Raw genomic sequence first — 25272 nt, 5'->3', positions numbered from 1 at the left:
ATGTAGCGAATCTGTCGATCATACCCATGATGTCAGTTGCCAGAACACCAACTTGTGCATAGTTAAACCCGAGCATCAGTAAATCCTGCGGACCCGAACCACAGGTTGACCGAGATTTTCACGTACTTGGCTTCCAATCAAGTGAAGAGGGTTCAATGCCGGCTTCTTCCCCGCGTTGGACCAGGACGATGACCGAGGATTGAGGGGAAGTTGGGGCGCTAACATCGGACAACTCTCCGGGGCCTTTTCATATGTTGGAGTGCGACCCCCATTGACCCCCAACATGTGTAGACAATGCCCCCACTAACCCCCCCTCACACTGAAAATACGCAGAAACTCCAAGTTTCCCAACCCTGAGGCTTATCCGCTGCACCGAGTATCGGGGATGGAGGGGGAGAGCTTGGCAGAGCCGGGAATGTGTCTACTTCCTTCCTGTCGCACTCACTAGTTTGTCCACCGGAGCAATGTACAAATACGAGGCTGAATGAGGGGACAAGGTCAAAATTGCAAGCACAGTACAATCACGATAGCAAGCCACCCTGCCATCGTCAAGGATCCAAGAGACAAGGACTAGCCCACACCGCCTTCATTGCCATGGCCGCCAACGAACAGATTGACATCCTCCTGTACGGACTTGGAGCGTAGGTTTCTCTCTCAATGGAACCCGCATGGCTGCAACTAACCTGGATGTTTAAGCATCGGCTCATTCTACGCATTCATTCTGAGTAGAGTACCTCGTGTCAGGTTGACGGTAGTCGCGAGGTCAAATTACGACGCCGTGAATGAGAATGGAATCATCATCAACAGTGAAAACCATGGACAGCACACCGTTCATCCTTACAAAGGTGAGCATATAGCATCTCAAAAATTGAATGGGGTCGAAAACTTCTGAAACTCAAGCTGCGGGACAACAACGACGAGTGCTAACGCCGAAAAGTCGTGAGGAGTGCCGCCGAGGCGGGTGCGAAATATGACTATATTGTTTGCGCCCACAAAGCCATCACGCAAGACGCCGTTCCTGCACAAATCGCTGCTGCTGTGGACGAGCAGAAGTCAACAATTGTCATCATCCAGAATGGTGTTGGCAATGAGGTGCCGTTCCGTAATGCATTTCCCCACACGTCAATTATTTCCTGCGTAGTATGTTGACCCGATTCTCTGCGAGCAATCCTTTCTCCAAAATGCTGACTACATAGACTTGGACTGGAGCCGCTCAAACGCAACCCGGACATATCAAGCATACAAAATCCGAGGACATGCAAATAGGGCTGTACACCAATGATGCAGACCAAGACGTGGAGAAGAAACGGCTAGATGAGTTTGCATCCATTCTAACGGAGGGCAAGACCGTTTTCCAAGTGGTGCCCAACATTCAGGTTCAACGATGGGAGAAGGTAGTCTGGAACGCCGCATGGAACTCCCTCACAACGTTGACTCTGCTTGACACCCACTCGTGGTTGAGCTCTTCGTCGGGTGCTACCCCACTGACCCAGCGTTTGATGAGAGAAGTCATCGATGTTGCCAAAGCTTGCAATGTGCCCCTCGAATATGATTTGATTGATCAGCTGATCAACAAGATTCTGGCCATGCACCCGATCGGTAGCAGCATGCAGAACGATTTTAAGGCTGGGCGGCCCATGGAGGTAGACATCATTCTCGGATACCCCTTTAGGAAGGGCAAGGAGCTGGGCATCGCGACACCAACATTGGATACCATCTACGTAATTCTGACAGGTACAAATCTTCGGCTGCTTCGGGAGTCTGGCCAGTAGACAGTTAGTCCCATTGAAATTGACATGGCAAGCTGAACGAGGCCGCCGTTCCGGATCGGCAATCTTTCTGTGATTTCAATGTGATCTAACTGTGATCCAGACCACACCCTCAGCCTCTACGTGGGGGAGCAAGCTCACGCTTATACTATGTATGTAAGACATGCCGAGGTCGTTCCGGCAAGGTTGATTGAGTCATGGTACCGAGCCATCAATTTTTGGATGTGCCAGCTGTTCAGATGTTCAATGCACGCGGACTTCTCTCCTTCCCGTCTCCACATCCCGACGCGAACAAGTTTGAGGGGAAAACAGCTCCATTTTCTTTTTCCCCATGCTGCCAACTTTTTAGCGTGGGCAGCTGATAGACGAGGGGAAAGGCGAACCCCATGGGGATCCCCCACAGCATCCATTGATCTATTGGACAACTTGGCAAGGGTTGGTGCGCGTCGTACGGTATCTCTCCCCTATGACGACTTGGCTTGTGCTTTTTGCCGAAAATGAGAGCGGCCAGGTATCGAGCCGTGTTAAAGAGGGTCAAGGTATAAGAAGGGCTGGGATCGCTGGATATCTTCCGTATACATTGATAACCCAGGGTGAGGCAAGACTTTCACTTCCATACATTCTTCGAAGTAAATTCAGAAGACGTTCCGCGCGCGGTCATGGATACAGTGTCCAAGGCGGGAGACGATACGTCTCAGCATCGCACCGAGGATGTTGAACAATTGAAGCACCAAGGCCAAAATAATGCCAAGGGTGCCGACCGGGCAGCAAACCTCATTGGAGATCAGCAGATTGAGCTCACAGAAGAAGATGTACGTCCACCGCGATTAGTAATGTTTCAATTGAGAAGCAAGCTAAGAAGTTTCGTGAATAGAACAAACGCATTCGCCGAAAAACCGACAAAAGAATTCTCTCCATCCTCATCTGGGTCTACTTCCTTCAGATCCTCGACAAGTCCGTCCTGGGATATGGTGCCATCTTTGGGCTCAGGCAGGACTGCAACCTCACCGGCGACCAATACTCTATGGTCAGTTCTATTGCTGCCATAGCACAGCTAGCATGGCAACCCTTCTCCTCGTGGCTCATTGTCAAGGTGCCGCACCGGATTCTTATGCCTTGCCTCGTCCTCGGCTGGGGCATCGCTCAGGTCTGCATGGCCGCCTGCCACAACTACGCAGGCTTGTTGGCAACCCGATTCCTGCTAGGCCTGTTTGAGGCCGGCTGCCTTCCGCTTTTCTCCGTCATTACATCACAGTGGTACCGCCGTGCAGAGCAGCCTATGAGAGTTGCATGCTGGTACGGCACCAATGGGCTTGCGACCATGTTTGCTGCAGGCGTATCCTATGGCTTGGGCCAAATCAATGGGTCAATTCATTCATGGCAGATTCTCTTCATCTTCGTCGGCCTGATTACGGTCCTGTCGGCGCCCGTGGCCTACATCCTCCTCGATAACGACATCCCGTCCGCCCGATTCCTCACTGAGCACGAGAAGCTGCAGGCTATTGAACGTTTGCGAGCCAACCAGACCGGTACTGGTAGCCGCGAATTCAAGTGGAGCCAAGTCTGGGAAGCTCTCATGGAACCTAAGAGCTGGCTCTTCATCGGCATGGCTATCTGTCTCAACGTTACTGCGGCTGTCACAAACACCTTTGGACCTATCGTCATCGCTGGATTTGGTTTCGACAGCAAACGGAGCTCTTTGCTCAACATCCCATTCGGCTTCGTACAGCTCATTGTGATCTTCCCGGCCTCTTACTTGGCGCATAGATTCCGTATCAAGTCGGTTTTTCTGGCGGCAATTCTTGCCCCAGTTTTGACAGGCGCGGTCATGCTGTACGTTTTGGGTCGTGACAGTGTCCCTCCTTTGTTGGCAGCGTATTATATGCTCGCTTTTCTGTTTGGTGGAAACCCCCTTATCGTCTCTTGGATGATTTCCAATATTGCCGGGACAACTAAGAAGTCCGTCATCATGTCTCTGTACAATGCGGGATCCTCAGCCGGCAACGTCATTGGTCCTTTGCTTTTCAACCAGAGAGACGCTCCCCAGTACAAGCCGGGACTCACCAAGGTCATGGGTGTTACCTGTGCTCTTCTCGCTGTCATAGGATTGCAGGTGGTCAACCTTGTCATTTCAAACAAAATGCAGGAGCGCAAGAGAGTGGCCAACGGGAAGCCGAGGAAGATCAAGGATTTGAGTATGGAGCATCATTACGTCGATTCCAGACAGAACGAAGATGCAGACGCTCATTTGGGAGAGAATGCGTTCCTAGACATGACTGACAGGCAAAACGATGAGTTCGTCTATGTATACTGAGTAAAAAAGTAGACACTAGATTGCAAAAGACCAAAACAAGATTTCCTCAACAATAAACATTGGATTATGTTATCAAGAAGAACTATGCAAATGTCTCTGAAATGTCACTTTACGAGATATCTTTGCTGGTATTCATCTGACCGTGAGGTTATCAAGACATAAGTCTCTTGGTTTTCACCATTCACGATTCAACCTCTCCTGAACACCACTAACATGCCAAACACCACCCCTTCCAACAATCCATAGCTCATTCTCACCAAAGGTCATACTGACGGCGAGATTATCACCTCCGCCAACACGAATAGTTCCGAGAGTGAGACCGGTGACAGGGTCAATAACATCAACTCCATCACCAGCACCAACAAAGATCCAACCGTTCCTCGAGACTCTAATCCCATCGTAGAAGTAGGAGATAGGGTTGTTCAAAAATCGAGGACTGGTAAGTACTCCGCCCCTAGTTACATCATACGCAAAAAGAGCCCGATTACCATAAGGATTCTTGCGGGATACGGGTTTGAATTCAGAGACACCGGTGTCAGGGATATACAAACTGTGACGTCCATCCTTGAGTGGTGACACTGCAATACCATTTGCGTTGCCCGTAGTGATGTGCACTACCTTCGGCCGCAATGTAGTACCGTTCACCATGTACACGGTTGGGTTTGTTTGGGGGAAGAACTCTGTCAAGTCTCGTCCCTACATACTGTCAGTGGTTTTCTCAAATCGGATATAGCAGACTCTTACATATGCTGATTTCGAGTCCGTCATCCAGAAGTTGCCATCCGAATCGATATCCAGGTCATTAAACCCCATAAAAGGTTGCTGGTAGTAGTTATTCAGCAGCACGGTCCTCTCCAGGGATTTCGGGTCTATCCGAATAAGAGAGCTAGTTTCATTGTGACTTCCATCTGTTACGACGTGATAAGCGCCATTGTAGTAAGTACACCCGTGGGCATTCACCGTAGGCGGACTAGTAGTGATCTTTCGGAGGGTGTTGTTCGTCGTATTGAGCAGATACTGCCATGGGTGGGTGCCATTATCGCCCCCAGGAGGCCCCCACTCGGTAAAATAGAGCTCCTTGGTATCCAGATTGAAGCAGGGGGCCTCGTGGGTCTGGAAAGCCAGCTTCTGTACTTGCTCAACTGTCGCTTTGGGCCCAAATATGTCAAAGAACTTTTCGTCATAGGCGATAAAGTTGGTTGTATTCAAGAACTTGTTACTTCATCCACCAAAGTCAGTTTGCGTACAATTACTCGAACGCGATCGGCTTACTTCTCTTTCAGCCCCGGATCAGATGCTTCGCCTTTGTAAGGAGCATCCATTGCTGAACGGTTGAAAGACCCCGAAAGAACAGCGACGGTAGGATCATTGTAAGATATGTATGCCCATACGGCTGGTGTGTCATTGAAAGCTGGAGGTAGATTTGTTAAGAATGCCAAGGTCAAATAAGATGGCATAGAAATTCCAAGAATGATTGTGGGCCTCATGATGGTAATTCTTGGCTTCTTGGCTTCTGTTGGTAAGGCCACTCGGTGCACTCATACGAGTCATTCAGCCATGGACGTTGAAGCGCCTTTTTATATTGTTGTTTTCGGTGACAATCTAAGCGGACTGCTCCGGACTCTAGTAATTGAACTTCCGTTGTATTTGTCGACTTTCTCGGGGCCCAGCGCGGAGCAACTCCGTTTTCCCATGTTGACTGAGTGAACCGCTGGCGGGAAAGAATGATCCAACTAGGCCTGAGTGGGGTTTGAGGATGGAGATCATGAGGAGCTTCATGGGGGGACGGGTATTATTGGGATTCTTTGTGGATACGCGGAGATGATTCGCCATCGATGCACATTTCAGCCAATCTGGGGGAAGCGGAGAGGCGCGGATGCGGAGCTATCCGTCAATGTTAGCCTTGAGGAGTCGTCCGAAGACACGGAGTAGTCCCGACGAATGAATTAGTTAGTACTCCTGTCAATCGTTCTAGACGAATTGGATCCAAGGTACTTAGACAGGAGCCATACCAATACGTAAAAGGTTCACTTCAACAATAATTCATTGTTCATTATATGCCGGGCCTGTGTGGTCACTAACCCCACTGATCGGAATCTTTATATACCTAGTCTTCCACAGTCTACAGAAGATCTTAATTTCAGATTCCGTTCAAAATACATGTTCTGTTATTTGTATCCATAGGGTTTTTCATGTCTGTTTATCATCTTGTTAGAAATACCTTTGTCATGGGAAAGATGCTCTTATCATTGTACTTACTGGGCATAATCACACTCCGAAATAATGTTTTCATGCTTTTGCAAGAGAGTTTAGGCACTGCTTGAGGTCTTGCTGAACTTTCCTCGCTGTGGTATAGGGAATGACGTAGATATTGCCGTGGCTATGGCTATATTTTTAAAATTTGACGCCGAATTGGTATAAGTGTGAGTGTTGAAGGCACTAGGCCTCGTGATATTGAATGGAAGCAGGGGTGCTACAGGTGCACTGAATGATCTATATCACACTTTAAGAAGACTGAAGTTTCTATGAATAGTACCATTATGCTGCTCTTCTGTGCCAAGAAATTAGTTTCTTCGAGCAAGTGCATCATGCAATCGAGGCCAATATGCTACACCTATACACTGTGAACCCTTCAGGAGCTTCTGTGGAAAGCTCTATTCCAACCAAGAAGTTACGACTCTATTTTCCGAGATTCAAATACACAGGCTGGCCGATAAATAGTTGCCATCAGGTTTCGAAGATGAGATGAACAGGTGGATTGGGTGCACTATTGATAGCTGTAAACGGATCCGATGCTCAACTGAGTCATAAGATTAAAGTCGTAGTGCATAGATTACAAACTATCTCTCAGTCCGACAGAAACACTGGGTGGAGCCAAGATGTCTATCGCACCTCATTAAATGCTCATATTTAGATTAGAGGCCATTGATAGACCATCGAGAAATGGTTCACTCACCTATAGTTGTGCTTTCTACACAGCGCAGCAGAGCCTGTGATTCCTTTCAATCACTATCATCAGCCCTGCCTGGATGCTTAATAATAAAAAGCATATTCTCCTAAATTTCAATTTGCTTCTTACTCTTGATTATGGTTGCTCAGTAAGCAACTGACGAATATATGGAAAGCATATATGTCTTAAAACGCTTTCACTAACATGCTCAAGTATGAGACTCTTTCATACAAAGTGTATTGAAGCTTCAACAACCTAATGCCTTTCTAATTCATGTCGATTCGAATGTCGTTGTCTGTATATCCTGAATGTTGAAATATGCATCTTATCAACCAAGTGGCTTTCACTGAAGGCTTGGATACAAGATCACTTGATTGGTCCGTAATAAACAAGGCGGGTTTCAAAGTGGAATCGAAAATGATAGTGAGATGACGTTATTGACTCATCGCCAACTCCACAGAATTATGAATGCGCTCTGTCCCTTTAGATACGATGCCGTTGCGGATTGGATTTAGCGTTTGGGCGAACGCCGACCCCGCTCTTTGCATTATTAATCAACTGCTACACAAAACTCACCACATTTTGACCATCACCAAGTCTTTCGCAACCTCATTTCTAAACCAAGCTGAAACCAAAAAATATGGCTCGCATTTTCATCACTGGGTCTTCTGATGGGCTTGGAGCTCTCGCTGCGCAGACCCTCGTCAAGAATGGCCACCAGGTTGTTATCCACGCTCGTAACGCCCAGCGAGCCGAAGATGCGAAATCGGCAGTTCCGGGCGCTGAGACCGTCTTGATCGGTGACCTGTCCAAGATCGATGAGACGAAGAAGCTCGCGGAAGACGCAAACAAGCTGGGTACATTCGATGCCGTTATCCACAACGCCGGCCTCTACCGCGGACCTTATCGCAAGACGGATCTTGGACTTTCGTCCCTGACTGCTGTCAATGTGTTTGCGCCATATATCCTCACATCCTTGCTCAACAAGCCAAAGAGGCTTATCTACATCTCTTCAAGCATGCACAAAGCCGGCGACACCAGCTTCGCGGACCCGACTTGGCGCGAGCGCGGCGAGCAGGGCTGGAATGAGAACCAGGCCTACTGTGACTCGAAACTGCACATCATCACTCTCGCCAATGCCGTTGCTCGCCTGTGGCCAGACGTCAGATCCAACTCTGTCGACCCTGGCTGGGTCGCAACAAAGATGGGCGGACAGAGTGCCCCTGGTAGCGCGGAAGATGGAGTAGCAAGCTATGTTTTGCTGGCAGAAGGAGTCGGAGCTGGTGATGTTACTGGCAAATATTTCAAACCGGGAGGAAAGGAAGACACTGTGGTACCCATTACAAAGGATGAGAAAAGACAAGAGCAGTTGCTGAAGCTCCTCGAGAAAGAGACAGGACTTAGCCTGCCTATCGCGTAATTGGAACTTTAGACTGATTACTACGCAATTCAAAAAATGGATTGCAAGCGCTAGCTTCATCGGTTAATTGATCGCTTTGGTTGCCAGGCTTGATGAGTGAGAGCATACTTCAACTTCATGCAAAGTTTACTGCATCGTAATCAACAGAGACACAAGTCCACAAAGCGGCTTAGCGGGTACTCCGATCTTTGATTGGTCGGCATGCAAAGGGACACTGAAATTCACCCCTGGCTGGTAGCTGACCCTACAGCAATGGTTTCCAGGTCGATTTCGGCGCCAGACCACCTCTCTCTGGACCCTCTCGAATGGGTTCGTTTTCAGAGCCCGAGTCGCAAAGTCCCGCGGTGAGGGCTGCATGGTGATGCGCAATTCTAGATTTACTGGAGTGATGTATTCATAGCACTTCCTTCATGGCGAGGATGGGCACTACCTAATAAATGCCTCGACTGACATGCGACCTTGGTTGTCGTGGCCGAACCCTTAGTGAGCCATCCAGTCCTGAGCCAGTGGAGGTTGTAGTGCTAAACGAAGATAAGCTCTCTTACCAAGCCAGTAGCGGTGGATTTCGCCCACGGGGGCGGGCTTAGCGCCGTGCATTGGAGAAAAACATTTGTGGTTTTAGTGGCGAGAGGGGGCGGATGCGGGGATGCTGTTGGGGGAGAGTGGTGTTCCCCGTGAGCGTCCCGCACGCTTGCCATTGCCGTCTTGGCTTTTCCCATGTGATGTCACGGCCACAAACGGTGGACCACCCATGGAACTGAGTCAATTGTTGCCCGGCCTTCGCATCATCTGAACCTGATGGGTACTCGGGGAACGACGGTCGGTTTGGGGATGAAATGACAGAAAACGCGGGGGAGATCTGCGGCGGGACTTCGGTGTAATTCAAGGGCACATCAATGTTTGTTGGATATTTTGCTGTGTGGGACTATGACAAAGTTACTGCTCGTGTCTTAGAGTTAGACGAGTATGTGTATGCGGCTTAGTGATTGTATCCGCAGGGCCACAATCCCGCGCTATACCCATGAACTCGGCAAATTCTCTCGGCCGGAATAGCGGCATGTCCCTAGAATGTATGTTCCTCCTTCGTTGGCCCTGCATTACTGTTCCTATCCTTTGACTCATGGAAGCCCCGCTCCGGATCTAATGGTCCAGTATGGCACACCATCGTGGGCGATGGGGTATAAGAGTGCGCCCGTGCCATGCCAACATGCCTTTCGGTCACTGTAGCGGTCTTGCAAGCTCCTTGTCTGCCATCAACAGCCATACCTTGAGCCCATCATGGACAGTCCGCACGAAAAGACACATGTCGACCCCGAACAGAGTCCCAATGCTGAGCACCATGAGGACCAAACACCCTGGCACGGCATGTCCGTCGGCCGTTACCTCGGAACGCGGGTCACTACCCTGAAGCCCCCAATGCTGAGCGCGCCGAATCCCTTGAAGCTTGTCGTGATGATCAACCGACGCCAGTGGGCCTTTTTCGCAGTTGCTTTCGCAGCCTGGGTATGCCGCTTGACCCCATCTCGGATGCTAGGTGCTATACTTCCAGGGAATCTTGCTAACGAGGCCGAGCAGACCTGGGACGCTTTCGACTTCTTCACCGTCTCGCTAACCATCACTGAACTATCCGAATCCTTCAATAAGTCCAAGACCGATATTACCTGGGGCATCACTCTGGTTCTCATGTTCCGATCCGTCGGCTCCATCGTGTTCGGTATTGCAGCAGACAGATACGGCAGGAAATGGCCCTTCATCGTGAACAACATCCTGTTCATCATCCTTGAGCTGGTAAGACATTACTCATGTTTTTCTTCTTTCGAACGTGATTGGCTTTGAGCGGCACGAAACGTGCCGAGAAGTACTGCACCAGACAAGCTTTCCCCTCTTGCCCCTCTCCCGTCTCCCCGTCTTGGCTACACCGTTGGGGAACCCCTGTAGTCCCCCACTATCCCTTTTCCTCGGCTAGTTTTGCCAGTGACATCAGTGGCATTAGTGACATCAGCACCTCTTTGTTGATTTGGAAGGCTAACAGGCGTCGTCGATCACAGGGAACGGGATTCTGCCAGACATATGACCAGTTTCTTGCATGTCGCGCGCTCTTCGGCATCGCCATGGGCGGTTTATATGGCAACGCCGCCGCAACAGCCCTCGAAGACCTTCCTGAAGAGACTCGCGGCATGATGTCCGGCGTATTGCAACAAGGTGTAAGTCATGAAACGGGGCCAACAAACCCTCCCAGGTCATCTAGCATTCCAGGTCGCACACCACGAGACTAACCTTTTGTCGATCAGTACGCCTTCGGATACCTATTGGCTGCAGCCTTCGCACGAGGGCTAGTAAACACCACCCCTCATGGCTGGCGTCCCCTCTTCTGGTTTGGAGCCGGTCCGCCAGTCCTGTTCATCGTCTTCCGTTTGATGCTGCCCGAGACCGACACTTTCATCGAGCACAAGCGCATTCGCGAGGCGGCGGGGCGGCATGCAGAGGCTAGCGGGAAGTCCAGCGTGTCGGCCACTTTCCTGAAGGAGGGCAAGGTCGCTCTGCGCCGACACTGGTTGTTGTTGACGTACCTCGTCCTGCTTATGGCCGGCTTTAACTTCATGTCTCACGGCAGCCAGGACTTGTACCCCACCATGTTGACGAACCAGTTCAACTTCAACGCTGACATGGTTACCGTCACGCAGGTTGTTGCCAACCTCGGCGCCATGCTGGGCGGCACCACCGTCGGCTACTGCAGTCAGATTTTCGGTCGACGATTCAGCATCGTAATCTGCTGCATCGTTGGCGGCGCGCTGCTGTACCCGTACACGTTCGTCACGACTGAAGCCGTTATGGCCGCAGCCTTCTTCGAGCAATTCTGCGTGCAGGGTGCTTGGGGTGTCATCCCGATCCACCTGATGGAGCTCAGTCCTGGTGCTTTCCGCACTTTCGTAGTTGGCACCTCGTACCAGCTGGGTAACCTCGTCTCCTCTGCCAGCTCTACCATCGAGGCCCGCCTCGGTGAGCAGTTTCCACTGCCGCCAAAGGGAGCGACAAAGCGATACGACTATGGCAAGGTTATCTGCATCTTTATGGGATGCGTATTCGCATACGTTATCCTGCTGACGCTGATCGGACCGGAGCACCTGCGTCGCAGCTTTGATGTTGCCAATGACTCGGATATGCGGGAAGTGGCTGGAGTTGACACTATCGAAGATGAGCTTCATAATCGCGAAGCAAGAGCTGGGCGTCCTATGCACAGCGACGAAGAGATTGGGCACCAAGAAAAGTCGGCTACTCATCGCGAGTAACCAAAAAAGAAGGCTTTGGCTAATTTTACGTTGCATAACTTAATCCGAGGAGACTTATAAATATGCCAAGCTCCTTTCTTCCGCTGGTTCATTGCATGTTACTTTTGATATCAAAAATAAGGACGGCGAAGTAATTATGCGTGAAGATATGGTCACTATCTGTACCGACTGCGATAATATGCAAAGATGCATGACAAAGATGTGAGCACGCAAGTTTAATAACGTTACTTGATTCGACTATTCGGATTCGCAAAGGCTACGGATTATCAATGATTTTAGCGGGCACGTAGGATTGATTGCCCAGTCCAATCTGGCTGCCCCATGTCCGTCCTCGCCCTGATTTAGTGGATCTCTCACCGGGGTTTCGCCATACATCTCACCAGCTTCACCGCAATGTCAAGGAACCTAGATTGCGCAACTGAAGCATTTGCCCAACTACCTACCTACCTTAAGATATGGAGGAAGAACAGACACTCGTAGCCGTTGAGCCGACAGCGTTTCTTTTGGTGCCGGACAATCACACAGTCGATGCATCCCATCGGTCAAGACGCACGAAGAGATTGGGTCGCATGCGTACGACGAACACGAGGTGATTGATTAAAAGATATGCAGGCACCTGGCGTCTGCAAGCTGCTTGCAGCAGATAGCAGCCAGGGGCCAATCCAACCAACCCCTCCCAAACTTTGTTCTATTGACATCGAGTGATAAAAAGCCCTGCGGGTACTTTCCGTCCCTGGCGATTCCGGTAGTGTTTGGCGCGACCAGACATGGTGCCATTTCGCGCCATCGGCTCCGAGACCGCCGAAGTTCGCTCATTCGAGGAGTCTAGCACCCTTCTGCTTATCGCCTTAGGCGCAACACGAGATTTGATCCTGGGACCAAGCGCGCTATCATCCAGGGTATAGTCTTGGCTACATTCCTTGAGTAGTATCGAGCAAAGCCAGCATGACTTACCCCTCAGTTTTGGTATCGACTGTACCATTGACAAATGGCTCGTCGCATTCGCTCTTGGTTCAAATTCAGGAGTAAATGCACAAGAACAAAGGTCGATGGTTGTCGGGTTTGGGCACGACATGTCACAATCCTCAAGTGACAATTGCGTCAGTCAAACAAACACCGCTGCTGAATACTTTAATATCACGAAAAGGGAAGGCGATGGGCTCGTAGTCAGTGTATTCCCATCACCCAATATCACGCGCAGACCTAGGTGGGTTAACTATCCAAAGAAGGAAGCTCATAATATCAACAAATGGCGATACCGCCAGGAAGCTTGACAACCATGTACGCATCGGTGATGCCACCCTGCAATGGAAAATTGAGACGGGAATAATCGTACTATTGCCTCCCCCCTAAGCTTTGTTGTAATTTGGTATTTAAAGGCCATCTACCGGTGCATCTATCCTAGTTTAATAATAGACGTTGTAGTCACGGAAGACCCTGGTGACTGGTGACGCCCCCCCAAGATGCAACTTCTCAGCATCGCCAGCCTCCTTGCGCTTCCCGCCCTGGGAAGCGCGCAGTCTTTTGCAACTCGCCAGGCACCTGAGGCTCCCGATGAAGCCAATGCTGCCACGGTCCCTGTCGCTAAAAGCTTCATCATTGAGTACACTTCGGTGGGCACACGTGAACTCATTCAATGATTTGACTGTGCTAATATTACCACTCAGGGATCGGCTAAAGCTCGTCGCGATGTTGCCTTTGCCGACGACATCAAAGTTGTGAAGGACTTTGACAGTGACGTGTTTTCTGGTGCGACCATTGAGTCTGATACCCACAACATCGACAGCCTGCAGAACCTTGCTGGTGTCGCCCGTGTCTGGGCGAATACGCTCGTCGCGCTCTCCCCAGTTGAGGGTATCCAATCTGTTGACGAGGCTGCTGCTGGTAACTACACGTCCCATAATACGACGGGTGTCAGCAAACTCCATGACAAGGGAATATTCGGCCAGGGCGTCAAGGTTGGTGTTGTAGACACTGGGACGTGGTACAAGCATCCTGCGGTATGTGAAGTCTGCTATCTCAAGGAGTTCAAGTTCTAAATCGAAGCGTGTTAGCTTGGCGGTGGCTTTGGCGAAGGTTTCAAGGTCGCCGGTGGATATGACTTTGTCGGCAACGGCAGTGAGTTGAAACGACACATAAGAAATCAGCTGTGCGACTGACATGTATTTCCAGTTTGGCCGGCTGGTGGTGAAAAGGCGCCCGATGATGATCCGGAGGATCAGCAGGGTCATGGTAAGTATTGACAAGCAGTAGTGCATGGCGGGCGTTAACATGGTTGAAGGAACCCATGTTGCCGGAATTATTGCAGGCAAAAGCGACTCGTGAGCGTCCCCGCAAGTCTGATATCTGTGTGCAAAATGCTAATATGCAATCGTGGTAGCTGGACTGGAGTGGCTCCTGAAGCAACCCTTTATTCCTACAAGGTCTTTTCTCAAGCGGTGAGTCTGGCCTCCAAACTCTTTCTGACATGCACAATTCTAATTTTCCCCAATAGGGAACCATAGATGATGCTACTCTTGTCGAATCTTTTATTAGGGCTTATACAGACGGTGTAAGTGTCATCCCATACGATACGCTATGGAGACAATGCTGACTGGGGAATAGGTTGATATCATCACAGCCAGTATTGGGGGTCCGAGTGGTTGGTCTACTGGCGCTTGGGCTGAAGTTGCTTCTCGTATTGTTGATGAGGGCGTCGTTGTCACCATTGCCAATGGCAACTCCGGGGCTGCTGGCGCCTTTTTCGGAAGCAGTGGCTCTTCCGGAAAGAATGTCCTTGCTGTTGCTTCAGTCGAAACAGAGTTATTTCCTGCCTCGCCCTTTGAGCTTACTTCAACTCTGGACGGTGAGAGCAAGACTGTCAAGGTACGTGTTTCGATTGTCTTTTTTATTTTATTTATTCTTTTGGGCATATTATTGATAGCTCCTAGGCCGGATATTTGCCGTCGACATATTATTTCTCTTCCGACATCACCGCCTGGCCAGTCGTCCCTTTGAACTTCGACACCACTGACCCTGCAGATGGATGCGAGCCCTACCCAGAAGGCACGCCTAGGCTAGAGGGTGTCATTCCCCTAGTCCGACGAGGAACTTGCACATTTTCTACCAAGCAGCGGAATCTGGTTGCTCTCGGTGCTGAGTATATCCTGATCTACAACAATGAGGGCCCTATCATCACGCCGGCAACGGACGAATACGATGGTCTGATTGCACTTATCACCGCCGCCGCTGGAGAGGCAATTATAGAAGTTGTCAAGGCTGGCGGCAATGTCACAGCAGATTTTTCTCTCAACCCTGAACAGGTCGTTGGTCTGGAGTACCCCGCTGGTGGACGCCCGAACACGTTCACCTCTTGGGGAGCATCCAATGACCTTGATATCAAACCCGATATTGCTGCTCCCGGAGGCCAGGTGAGTTGCAATTCTACCATAGCATTATTCGCCAATGTCTAACTCTTTCGCAGATCTTTAGCACCTACCTTGACAACTCATATGCTATTCTTTCTGGCACATCCATGGCTACCCCGTATGTAGCAGGTGTTGCGGCACTTTACATTAGTGCCCATGGTGGCCGATCTGTCCACGGTAAATATCTGTCATGCTTGTGTCTTTTATGCAAGAGTTTCATCAAACTGACTTCCATTCTAGGAAAGGGTTTTGCAAAGAAGCTTAACCAACTTATTATTTCCAGCGGAACCTCGCTCCCCTGGTCAGACGGGACTGCTACTGACTACGGCTTTTCCGCATCCGTAGCTCAAGTGGGCAATGGTTTGATTAACGCTTTCAAGGTTGTCAACTACACCACCGAGCTCGCATTTGAGAAGATTGCTCTAAACGATACCCACTACTTCAGCCGTTATCACGACGTTACTGTTTCTAACAAGGGCTCCAAGGATGTGAGCTACACGTTCTCCTACGAAGCTGCCGCAGGCGTGGAAATCCTAGGATGGTTCCCGTTTGTGGCACCTTGGCAAGGGGAAAAAAGATTGAAGAGCCTTGGGGAATTGACGCCAAAGAGTTTGCCGGTCCAAGTGTCTCTGCCTAGAGACTTTACTCTGAAACCGGGTGAAAGCAAGACTGTTAGGCAAGTCACACCTGAACAACGAATTGTAGAAGAATATGATGGCTGACCTTTTCAGCGTCAACTTCCCTAACCCCGATAGTCTGGGTTGGAACTCCTCTGCCCTACCTCTTTATAGCGGAAAGGTTTTTGTTTCGGGTAACAACGGAGAGCAACTCTCGGTCCCCTACCTTGGTAAGTTAATTATTTCAAGCATCAACCATGAGCATGAGAGGAACATGAACTAAATGTATTTGAAGGACTTGGCGCAAATCTCAAGGCTGAGATAAGCCCTATCTACCGGCCATCATACCCATTTACGACTCAGAGAGACTAGTAAGTCGAATTTTTACAGGTGGTTTGGCTGCTCCCTAGGCTAACCCCCGCCAGCGTCTACTCATTTAACCTTGACCGATTCGCTGCGGACTTCCCGATCATCTACTCAAAGCTGATCTGGGGAAGCAAGGAAGTCCGATGGGATGTGAGTTGTACCCAGATATTCCGATCAAATCCAAAACTAACCAATGAAGATCTACGAGGCCGGTTGGACCGAAAGACAATGGGAATACCCCCCCGTCCCCGGAAAGAATGGATATATCGGCCCCGCGACCAGCCACGCCGTTACTGGCTCAGTGTCTTACTTCGACCCCAATGTTTACGACCCGGATGACACCTGGACTTACCCCAAGCTCGATGTGTTCCGGAACGCCCAGACGCAAAACGCCTACCACGAGTTCTGGTGGTTTGGCAAGCTGGGCAACGGCAGCCAAATTGAACTTGGAAACTACACGTGAGTAACTCCGGGCTTGAAACATTATTTGAAACAGCGATTCTAATATCTATGGCCCTATTAGCATGCGTTTTGCCACCCTGAAGCCCTTTGGAAACCCCAAAGCCGCTGATAACTGGGACGTGTTCCAGACTCCCCAGATTCAGGTCACTGGCAAGTATGAGCGAAGAGGTTAAGGACCCTCCGCACTGGTGGAGAATTGAGCATTGAATGAGTGTCTTGATCTGGATTTTATTCTGCTTATACGTTTCATTCATCACACGAATCTCCAGAGACCCAGCATTTATGAGTCTGACTTTTTTGACAAGATCCTTCTCCTCTTAGAATGAATGTCTACATATTCATTCCGGATGTTTCGGGAGTGATGATATCGCATCCTTGGTCGACCGTGCGTGATCCAATTAACCACAACCACTATGGATGATGCATCTTTGATTGTCAGCTTGATAAAGCTGATAATAATATCATCTCTTCGAATGACTTACATCCAGCCAACCTTACTCTACCGCTCGCTTTTGGTACTCCTCATCCGTAACAGCTTCGTGCCATTTCGTCTCCCCAACGCCGACAACAAAGTGCGTCATTATGCTCCCGTCATCAGCGCCGTGCCAGTGCGTCGTGCCCGGAGGTGCCCAGACAGTGTCGCCGGCCTTGATCCGTCGGGCCTCTCCGCCTTTGTCACAAACCCACCCACTGCCGGCAAGAACTCGGATCATCTGTCCACCGACGTGAGTATGCCAGTGCGTACGGGCGCATGGTGTGAAGGTGACGTTTGCAATGGCCGCATGCTCATCGCGATGGGTCATTTCGAGATAGACCTCGCCAGTGAAGGTGCTGGTAGGCTTGGCGATTTCCGAAGCCGCAGGTGGGATGATCTTTGACTCTGCCATGGTTCTGTTCAAGTGTCGGTGAGTTTGGAAATATCTGTGCTGCGAAGAAATGTTTCGGCAAAGAAGATTCTGTGCAGCGTACCGAGCGGGAGTGGTGTTTATAATCACGCAATAGACTCAGTCCCCGCTTGCTCAGTGTAACAGGGCCTGTGGGACCAAGACGTGATAACGCGGCCTGCAGTTAGTTGATGACACAGAAGACTAAATGAAAGCTAACAATTGCAGCACGGCATTACATCCGAGAAATGTTGATCAAATTTGCAGCTCTTACGTATTTTCTGCGATTCCCGTGTGTCACAAAAAACGACGCCGTTAGCTGCGGGCAGCAATTAACGCCTGATATACCCTTACGACACACCCCCCAGATTCGTATCGCTCTCACAGGTAGTACGGATCTGATACACTTACTCTTGAAACCTTTTGATTGGGTACATATCTCCAAAATCTAGGTGGTACAGTCGGTCTCCTGCGGGGATCGAACCCTCGGGTCTTGGGGTTGTACGTGCGAAATGGTGGATCGTTGTACGTGCCAAGGCGGTTAGGTCGCTAATGCTGCACTTATACCATTCTGGCACAGTAGCGGGTGGAGCTGGGCTCATAACTGTCACAAAAAACGACGCCGTTAGCTGCGGGCAGCAATTAACGCCTGATATACCCTTACGACACCGTGTTTATTAGACACATTCAGTAGGGGAGGATCAGTAGTTACCAGCGAAATATTAGCGGGCATTGAGTGGAGACAGGCTGACTGACATGCGCCGCTGATAGGATTTAGTCCATTTGTTATCTCCGAGTTACTGGACTGTCATTGTCTTCGAGGTTGACTGTCTCGTACCTGTCTCAACAAACTTGATAGCCCGAATGCAATATTTAGTTGTGTCCTATCCTGAAAGTTTTAGAGATAATGTCGTCGGCTTTGTACTCAATGACTCAGAGTGGAAGTAGTCGGTTACAAGGGGCCGAAGAAAATGACAGACCTGCCCCGCTCAATCCTGTCTCTATGATCTAACTCGAAAGCAAACGGTATTATTCCAGCTCCCGGTATTTATTTTATTTTATTTTACTTTTACTTTTTTGTCTTGAAGCTTTCAGGTGCAGTACGCTTTGGTCATCTCTTAAAGACGTGAGGGAAAGCCTCATGGACTGGCAGGGAGCGAGCGGTGGTTGCATCACGTCTGCCACTTCTCAAAAATATTCTTCATTCTGTTATGGATCACCGGCTGTACAGTTTCTTAATGGTCGCTTCCATGCCAATGAATCACAGCCCGAACTTAACCATGCGTCTTATTCGGTCTCTTGCTACGTCCATCTGCAGAATCACAGTGACCCCGCGTTCCACGGACCAGCAACACTCCACATCGTCCCCAGCCCAATCATCCCGAAGACGCCCGGGGTCAAACCCTCTAGTCCCCTAAACACAGGCATTTGCTCGCGCCTCGGGCTCAGGAAGAAAACCAAAAGGCGAGCCTCGCGACTGTCTCGGGCGAAATATTACTTAACTGCGAAGGTCCCCGATCTGTAATTCTGACGTAAGATAGCTCTTGAGCAACCCTTTCAGTTACCTGTGACGATTCAATACTGCAAATGGCATGTGCTATAAAGGATCGCCTCGCACTGCTGTCAGAATGCAACCCACCTCCCTTCCCCACAAACATCATCCCACATCATGACTGCGCCAACCTCCAAGATTCTGCTTAAGCATGGAGTGCTTCTCATCCATGGAGATGACGGCAAGGCGACTCCCCAAAAATTGGACTTATTGGTTGAAGGAGACAAAATTGCCGAAATCAGTGAGAACATTGAGATCAGCGGAGACAATGTCAAGGTGTTCGACTGCGCGGGAAAGATTGTTTCTCCCGGTTTCATCAGCACGCATCACCACGTTTGGCAAACTGCGCTCAAGGGCCGCCATGCCAACCACACACTCGTTGAATACCTCCCAACCGGGTATTTTGGAGCCGCTTTTTATTCAGTCGAAGACGCGTTTTGGGGAGAGCTGGGCGGCGCTCTCGAGGCGATTGATGGTGGCACCACGACGGTGGTAGACCACTCGCATTTGAACATGGGTTCTGAGTACCGTAAGTAGTACGCGTCAACCCACAAGCCGCAGCTGTAATTAACTTTGGAAGCTCCGACGATGATTCAGGCCTTGGTGGCGTCCGGGCTTAGGGCCGTGTACTGCTACTGCGTTCCTAGGGTGATCTCAAGCTGGAAGCCATTGAAATCCGAGGATGACTACTCCTCCCCGGGTGTGCTCGAAAACTGGAAGTCTCTAGCAGCTAACGGACCCTACGGAGATGGAAGGATCCAGATGGGCTTCTCAGTGGACAATCTGTACCAATCGCCCGATCACTTGAAGAAGCTCTACTCGGAGCTTCGAGCCGCAAAGGCAAAGATCATCACGACCCATAGCGTATCTGGTGTGGCATTCGGCGACGGACCTTCCGGCTTGCAAATCCTCAACAGTCACGGGCTTCTTGGGCCAGATGTTCTCATATCGCATGGAAACTTCCCCAGGGAGGGTGACGCCGACCTAGTCACGGAACATGACGTGTATATTTCCTCAACGCCCAACACCGAGTTGCAAATGGGATATCCACCTATTGCCCTACTCCCAGAGTTCGAGTCGCATTCTAGTCTTGGTGTTGACTGCCATACCTGGGGTAGCAGCTTTATGCCAGGCCAGATGCGCCTGGGGCTACAGTATGCTCGCACTGAACGCCAGGAGAACCTCCGCAGGCAGGGGAAGTGGAGTCGTCATACGGGACCATCGGCAGAGCAGGTGTTCAACCTTGCTACTATTGGAGGTGCTAGAGCAATTGGTATGGCAGGGGAAGTCGGGCAGATACGTGTTGGTGCCAAGGCAGACCTGGTGGTATTCGACACTAGCAGCCCTTCGATGCTTCCCGCTGCAGAGGAGGACCCCATTGCCGCAATAGTTCTACATTCAAGCGAGAGAGATGTAGAGACTGTCATAGTCGGTGGTGTGGTGAGAAAAAAGGAAGGGAAGTTGCTTCCTGTATCTGTGAAGGGTATTGTTGAGGGCGCCAGCGATCTGGGTCTAGACGGGAAGCCTCTCAGCTGGAAGGATGTGGCTAGCGAGTTACTGGAGAGCCGGAAGAGATTGAACAATAAGGCGCAGGCAGTTGACATGAAGGATGCACAGGAAACCATCATTAACAACTTCCACATGAACCGGAAGAATATGGTGGAAGAAGAATGAGTAAAATGATGGGTGGCTAGTCGTTTATTACAAGAAACAAGAAAATCTCCTCTTCCTCATGCATACATTTTTAACTTGTGTAAGACAAATCTATGCTTCTATGCCTGAGTATTTCGTACGGAAGCCGCAAGATCGCCTAATGCACCAAAATTGGGTGGCCAACTAGTATAAGCCTCCCTCTTCTAATTCCAACAAAAAAAGAGTTTTATCTTGCGCGGTTCCATTCTACCTATTCATTCAAAACTGGTACGACGAAGGAACTCTGGTCGAATGCTAAGTTCTCACTCAAAAGAGGAACTGAAGCATCGATAAATTCAGAGGCATTCTCTTCACTAATTACAACCGTCCAGAATCTACGCACATCATTGATCAAGATCAAGATCATCTCGGATAGCTTGATTGACCCAAATTCTTACATTCTGCACGCTTTATTATACGGTGTCAAGCTTGGTTCATGAAAAAAAAAACCATGGAGCTCATGAATACCGGGCGTATCCAGGCAGGCACTACGGCCGTGAGTACCGTCGCCGTTCCTGCCTCCTTTTCAAACCCATGCGGAAAAGAAGTCGAATTAGAACCAATCTTCGCACACGAAACCCTAAATGCGACAATTGATGAAGTTTTGATGTCGAAAAATGGTCCAGTTATATGGATGAACGGATACCCCGGGACCGGCAAGTTGACAGTCGCAACCCAACTCCTGCGCTTTCTCGGCGAAGCTAATGCCGTCCTAATCGATAATCATCAGCTCATCGACAAGGTCCAGTTATCTCGCAGGCACCCTAAATACTGGGAGGCAAGAAGGTTCCAGAGACAGAGAGCGTTCGAGACCTATATGCTCCCTGAGGCCATGAGAAACAAGGTCATCATATTCACTGAGTTTCAGACCGATTCTGACAACGGATCCGAAACATCGATGGAATACCTTCTGGCAGCCAGGCGAGCATGCCGGTTGTTCTTACCCGTTTCACTCACCTGCCAAGAAGACGAGAACATTCGACGCGGAATGAATGCTGCCCGATGCTGGACCGACTCAGGTCGAAGAGTAAACAAGCTCACCGATGGACATGCATTACGACGTCTGAGAAGACTCACTCTCTTCGACTTTGACGACTTGCCACACCATGACGATGTCAAACTGGACGGTCTGGTTATTGACGTCACCGATCTACACCCTGAAGAGACCGCGAAGAAGATTGTGGAGGCAATCGAGGCCGCTAGATCAGTTTAACATGGAATCTAGAGCATTCACGAACAAACTTTTGCAACAGGGAATGGTATCTGGGCCCATCGGAGAGTTATATAATCTACGATGGAGCGATGCATGCAATAAGTAGGCTAATAAGCTCTTCAATATTAAACAATGCTTTCAGAATGGGGTATCTCTATCCAAACATTTATCTATATGGTACTGCAAAGATAGTTACCATTGGCCATATCTGGCCAAGGGTCCTTGAATTTAGCGGCGATTCAGATTTTGATGGAGGATACAGTATGGCTTTTGTTGATCATAGCTGTACTCTATTTGGTACCATTCCTTAGTGTCCAAGTCCAATGAAAGCTTTATCTATACAGAGTTTTCAGCTCTTCCTGAACTATGGATTAAATAACGCTGGCTTTATCTTGAAGTCGCTGATGAATTCCAAAGAATACCGTTTCCCACTACTGGCAATACTTCCAGTACCGGCCAACACTCTTCTCTCTGATCTGGCGTCCCCATTTAATCATAGCGAAATAAGACGAAATCTGAGCCAACGCAGCGAAGGCAGCGACTAGGAAGGCGTTTTGATATCCCATATTCTCGACCCACGGTGTTATACTGCATAATATAGTGAGGATTTGCAAGCGTGGAACGTTTGAACGAAGACTTACCCGTAGCTTACAGCAAAGCTCATGGTGTTTCTCACAAGGATCACTGTAACAATGGCATCCTCGCCGAGTTCTTTGTAGCAGTCGATACAATAACTGATGGAAAGCTGGCTTCCAGCAGTGATGGCAGCACCAAAGACACCCATGGCAAATACAAGACCAAACCAGTGAACCTCGTGGGCGGCTCCAACGCCCCACAGAAGAAGTGCTCCTGGAATACATATCAATAGTGCGGTAAAGAGCCAAAGTCGGAATTCAGGCTCCATGATGCCTTTGTTGCGACGAGCCTTCCAGATGACAAATCTGTCACCAAAGAGGCCGGAGTACGCCGTACTATGAAAGAGTAGTTAGCACCCGGTTTCGTGATCGTTTTGGTGTTGGTCTTACCCAACGCCGACGCCTATCAAGCAGGATATATAAGAAAGCCCGACGATGCTTGCTCGGAAGTTGTACGGCGAGCTGGAAAGGATGAGGGACGCCGTGCCGTTCAAGACATTGAAGTAACAAACGACAGCCCCATACATGAATCCAGCGAAGACGATCGATGGAAAGGAGAAGTAGAGGAAGGGCCGTATGAACATCTCTAGGAGCGAAGCTTCGTGGTTGATATTGCTGTGTTGAAACATCTTAATCTTGTCCAGGTATGTTTTCCTGGATGCTGGTAAAACGGCAGGGTCAGGGTTGCTTTGAACTGGAGCTACTTTGTCCGAGTCGGAAGCGTCCTTTGAGGCCTTTTCAAGTGACGATGGTGTATCGTCAACTTGATAGGGTTCGGCAGTCAACACGTCCAAGCGCTGGTAATTGGTCTCTTCCATGAAGAAGAAACAAATGACGAAACCAGCACCGCAGAATATTGCGCACCAGTACTATTATTCTTGTCAGTGACTGCCCATGATTCCACAACAACGGGGTTTTTCAGCCGTGCTCAGATGTGGGTAGACGTACAAGAACCCATTCCCATCCTTGACCATCGTTGATGAAACCTGCGATCACGGGTGCCAAGAAATTACTTCCGACCAAGAAAAGGGCATAAAAACCCATATAAGTGCCTCTTTCGTGTGTAAACCACTGTTCAGCATGTTAGTGATGGTCATCTTAAGGTTCCTGTCAATATGATCGAGTCGTTTGACATACCACGTCGGCGATAGAGATTTCGCAAAGTGACTCAATTGGAGCACCGATGGCTCCTTGCAAGACTTTGTTTGCTATCCAGTTACTACCGGTGGTCGCGTGCGGGGCCCAGAGCATGATAGCCTGCACCACTAGTAGTCAGCTTCTGCGTTGATTCAAACGAAGTTTGGTGACCCGAGAAAATTCAAAGGCATCCTACCATGCTTCCCAGCAACGTAAATAAGTACACCGGACGCTTGCCGAATTTCTGCGCAAGAGGCTGCCATATTAGGCAACCCCAGCCAAACGCCAGAAACATGTATCCAGTGCCCGAGTTCAAGTCACCAAGGGTCAGTCCGGTGGCGGTAGAGATAGGAATAAGGACAGAGTATATGGCGGCCGACGCAATGCCTATGGCGAGGCAATAGCTGGTGCAAAGAATATTGTCAGCGAGGAAAAAATTACCCTAGTAGCTGCGTGAAGACTTACACGCAAATGCAGGCTAGTAGTAAATATTTCCTTCGGGGGCTCCAATTCAACGGATCGTCGGGGTCATTTGACGGCGTGGGAATAAGAACAATGTCGCGGCCTCCACTCTCAGCATGCCGTGAGGCCATTGTTCCCTCAAGATCAACCAGATGAACGGTTCCAGGAATGAACCCGGGCGGCGGCGCCGAGGACGACGTTTTTGAAACCATGTTGACTGTGGCTGTATGAAAGACCTAGAGCTCTGAAGGTTGAAAATCTTATGTGCTGTAGCACAGCATGAGTGAAAATGCTCGAGTAACAACACAAGTGTTGTAGAAAATATGAAGTCTTCGGCTGATTTATCAATGGTCTCTGGGCCGATAAGAATGACGAAGGTGATGATGCTCGGTATGCAAGCAGGGAGCCGCGATATGGACATCACAGTATCTCCCAATTAGGTTCGGTAGGTAAACCTGGAAAAGACGATAAAGCAAACAGGTGGATACTTAGGAGCTGCTCGTTGCTAGCCAATGATACCCAATTGCGAGCATATCTGTTTGATATGGGTCGGCCCTTCGATCTGGGGTAATCACCTCCACCTCACCAAGTTAGTGACCTGATGATAATGGGGTAGTTGAAGGGTCGCACCGCGTTCAAAATGCCAAGCCTCGGCTCTTAATCGTCGCAACAAGGACTCAAAGCCGTCCGTCGCACCATCCACAGTACCAACGCATGCCCATTCTCTCAAAGCCTGTGTGGAGCAATGATCGTCCAATGTATTGTATTTGCGAGAGTTCGCACCGGCTAATCACTGTTAAATGCCGGAGTATTGACGAATCATTTACACTTGCGACGGCAAGATAGGGAGCAATGTGGATCACAACTTTGATAAGCCTCACCAGAGCTTCGGCTTTGATGGTCACTACACCAACATGGGAAGCGCTATCTGGCGTTGATTGGATCGGAAAAAGAGTGCCGGTGTGGCTTTCGTGAAGCTCTCCAACAAGCTTTGATGCAATGTTGACCTTACCGAGTCTGCTGCGTGCCGAAATGGCTTGATTGATGAGGGGAAATGCCCCAAAAGATAATGCACGTTGTCGTCAGAATGTCTCGGCGATAA

At 49.6% G+C, this 25272-nt stretch overlaps 8 protein-coding genes across 8 annotated transcripts; 5 read left to right on the top strand and 3 right to left on the bottom strand.

The window, feature by feature from the left end:
* Positions 1–594: 594 nt before the first annotated feature.
* EsH8_VIII_000151 (major facilitator superfamily domain-containing protein) lies at positions 595–4083 on the top strand (the record flags this gene model as incomplete). The annotated part of the gene is made up of 7 exons (XM_083269193.1): positions 595–641; positions 745–845; positions 938–1140; positions 1197–1734; positions 1873–1921; positions 2362–2581; positions 2644–4083. 7 exons carry the CDS (start codon positions 595–597, stop codon positions 4081–4083), a joined length of 2598 nt encoding a protein of 865 aa, XP_083128961.1.
* A 174-nt stretch (positions 4084–4257) lies between these two features.
* EsH8_VIII_000150 (SMP-30/gluconolactonase/LRE family protein) lies at positions 4258–5405 on the bottom strand (the record flags this gene model as incomplete). The annotated part of the gene is made up of 3 exons (XM_083269192.1): positions 4258–4779; positions 4828–5302; positions 5356–5405. The coding sequence occupies 3 exons, from the start codon at positions 5403–5405 to the stop codon at positions 4258–4260; spliced, it is 1047 nt and encodes a 348-aa protein (XP_083128960.1).
* Positions 5406–7673: 2268 nt separating this feature from the next.
* On the top strand, positions 7674–8453 carry EsH8_VIII_000149 (uncharacterized protein; the record flags this gene model as incomplete). The annotated part of the gene is made up of 1 exon (XM_083269191.1): positions 7674–8453. The coding sequence occupies one exon, from the start codon at positions 7674–7676 to the stop codon at positions 8451–8453; it is 780 nt and encodes a 259-aa protein (XP_083128959.1).
* Positions 8454–9731: 1278 nt separating this feature from the next.
* Positions 9732–11743, top strand: EsH8_VIII_000148 (major facilitator superfamily domain-containing protein; the record flags this gene model as incomplete). The annotated part of the gene is made up of 4 exons (XM_083269190.1): positions 9732–9956; positions 10029–10241; positions 10502–10657; positions 10745–11743. The coding sequence occupies 4 exons, from the start codon at positions 9732–9734 to the stop codon at positions 11741–11743; spliced, it is 1593 nt and encodes a 530-aa protein (XP_083128958.1).
* Positions 11744–13206: 1463 nt separating this feature from the next.
* Positions 13207–16768, top strand: EsH8_VIII_000147 (uncharacterized protein; the record flags this gene model as incomplete). The annotated part of the gene is made up of 14 exons (XM_083269189.1): positions 13207–13356; positions 13411–13743; positions 13798–13861; positions 13916–13975; positions 14248–14294; positions 14348–14608; positions 14674–15153; positions 15207–15327; positions 15391–15638; positions 15856–15997; positions 16063–16138; positions 16193–16283; positions 16333–16592; positions 16657–16768. The coding sequence occupies 14 exons, from the start codon at positions 13207–13209 to the stop codon at positions 16766–16768; spliced, it is 2445 nt and encodes an 814-aa protein (XP_083128957.1).
* Positions 16769–17089: 321 nt separating this feature from the next.
* Positions 17090–17482, bottom strand: EsH8_VIII_000146 (cupin domain-containing protein; the record flags this gene model as incomplete). Its single annotated transcript, XM_083269188.1, has 1 exon — positions 17090–17482. The coding sequence occupies one exon, from the start codon at positions 17480–17482 to the stop codon at positions 17090–17092; it is 393 nt and encodes a 130-aa protein (XP_083128956.1).
* A 1666-nt stretch (positions 17483–19148) lies between these two features.
* Positions 19149–20705, top strand: EsH8_VIII_000145 (uncharacterized protein; the record flags this gene model as incomplete). The annotated part of the gene is made up of 2 exons (XM_083269187.1): positions 19149–19560; positions 19612–20705. The coding sequence occupies 2 exons, from the start codon at positions 19149–19151 to the stop codon at positions 20703–20705; spliced, it is 1506 nt and encodes a 501-aa protein (XP_083128955.1).
* Positions 20706–22573: 1868 nt separating this feature from the next.
* On the bottom strand, positions 22574–24382 carry EsH8_VIII_000144 (major facilitator superfamily domain-containing protein; the record flags this gene model as incomplete). Its single annotated transcript, XM_083269186.1, has 6 exons — positions 22574–22907; positions 22962–23440; positions 23520–23642; positions 23709–23828; positions 23905–24112; positions 24174–24382. 6 exons carry the CDS (start codon positions 24380–24382, stop codon positions 22574–22576), a joined length of 1473 nt encoding a protein of 490 aa, XP_083128954.1.
* Positions 24383–25272: the final 890 nt, after the last annotated feature.

This window comes from Colletotrichum jinshuiense, chromosome 8 (genome assembly GCF_051148585.1).
Source record: "Colletotrichum jinshuiense chromosome 8, complete sequence".
NCBI classification, from domain to species: domain Eukaryota; kingdom Fungi; phylum Ascomycota; class Sordariomycetes; order Glomerellales; family Glomerellaceae; genus Colletotrichum; species Colletotrichum jinshuiense.
This window is presented reverse-complemented; position numbering and strand designations above follow the sequence as displayed.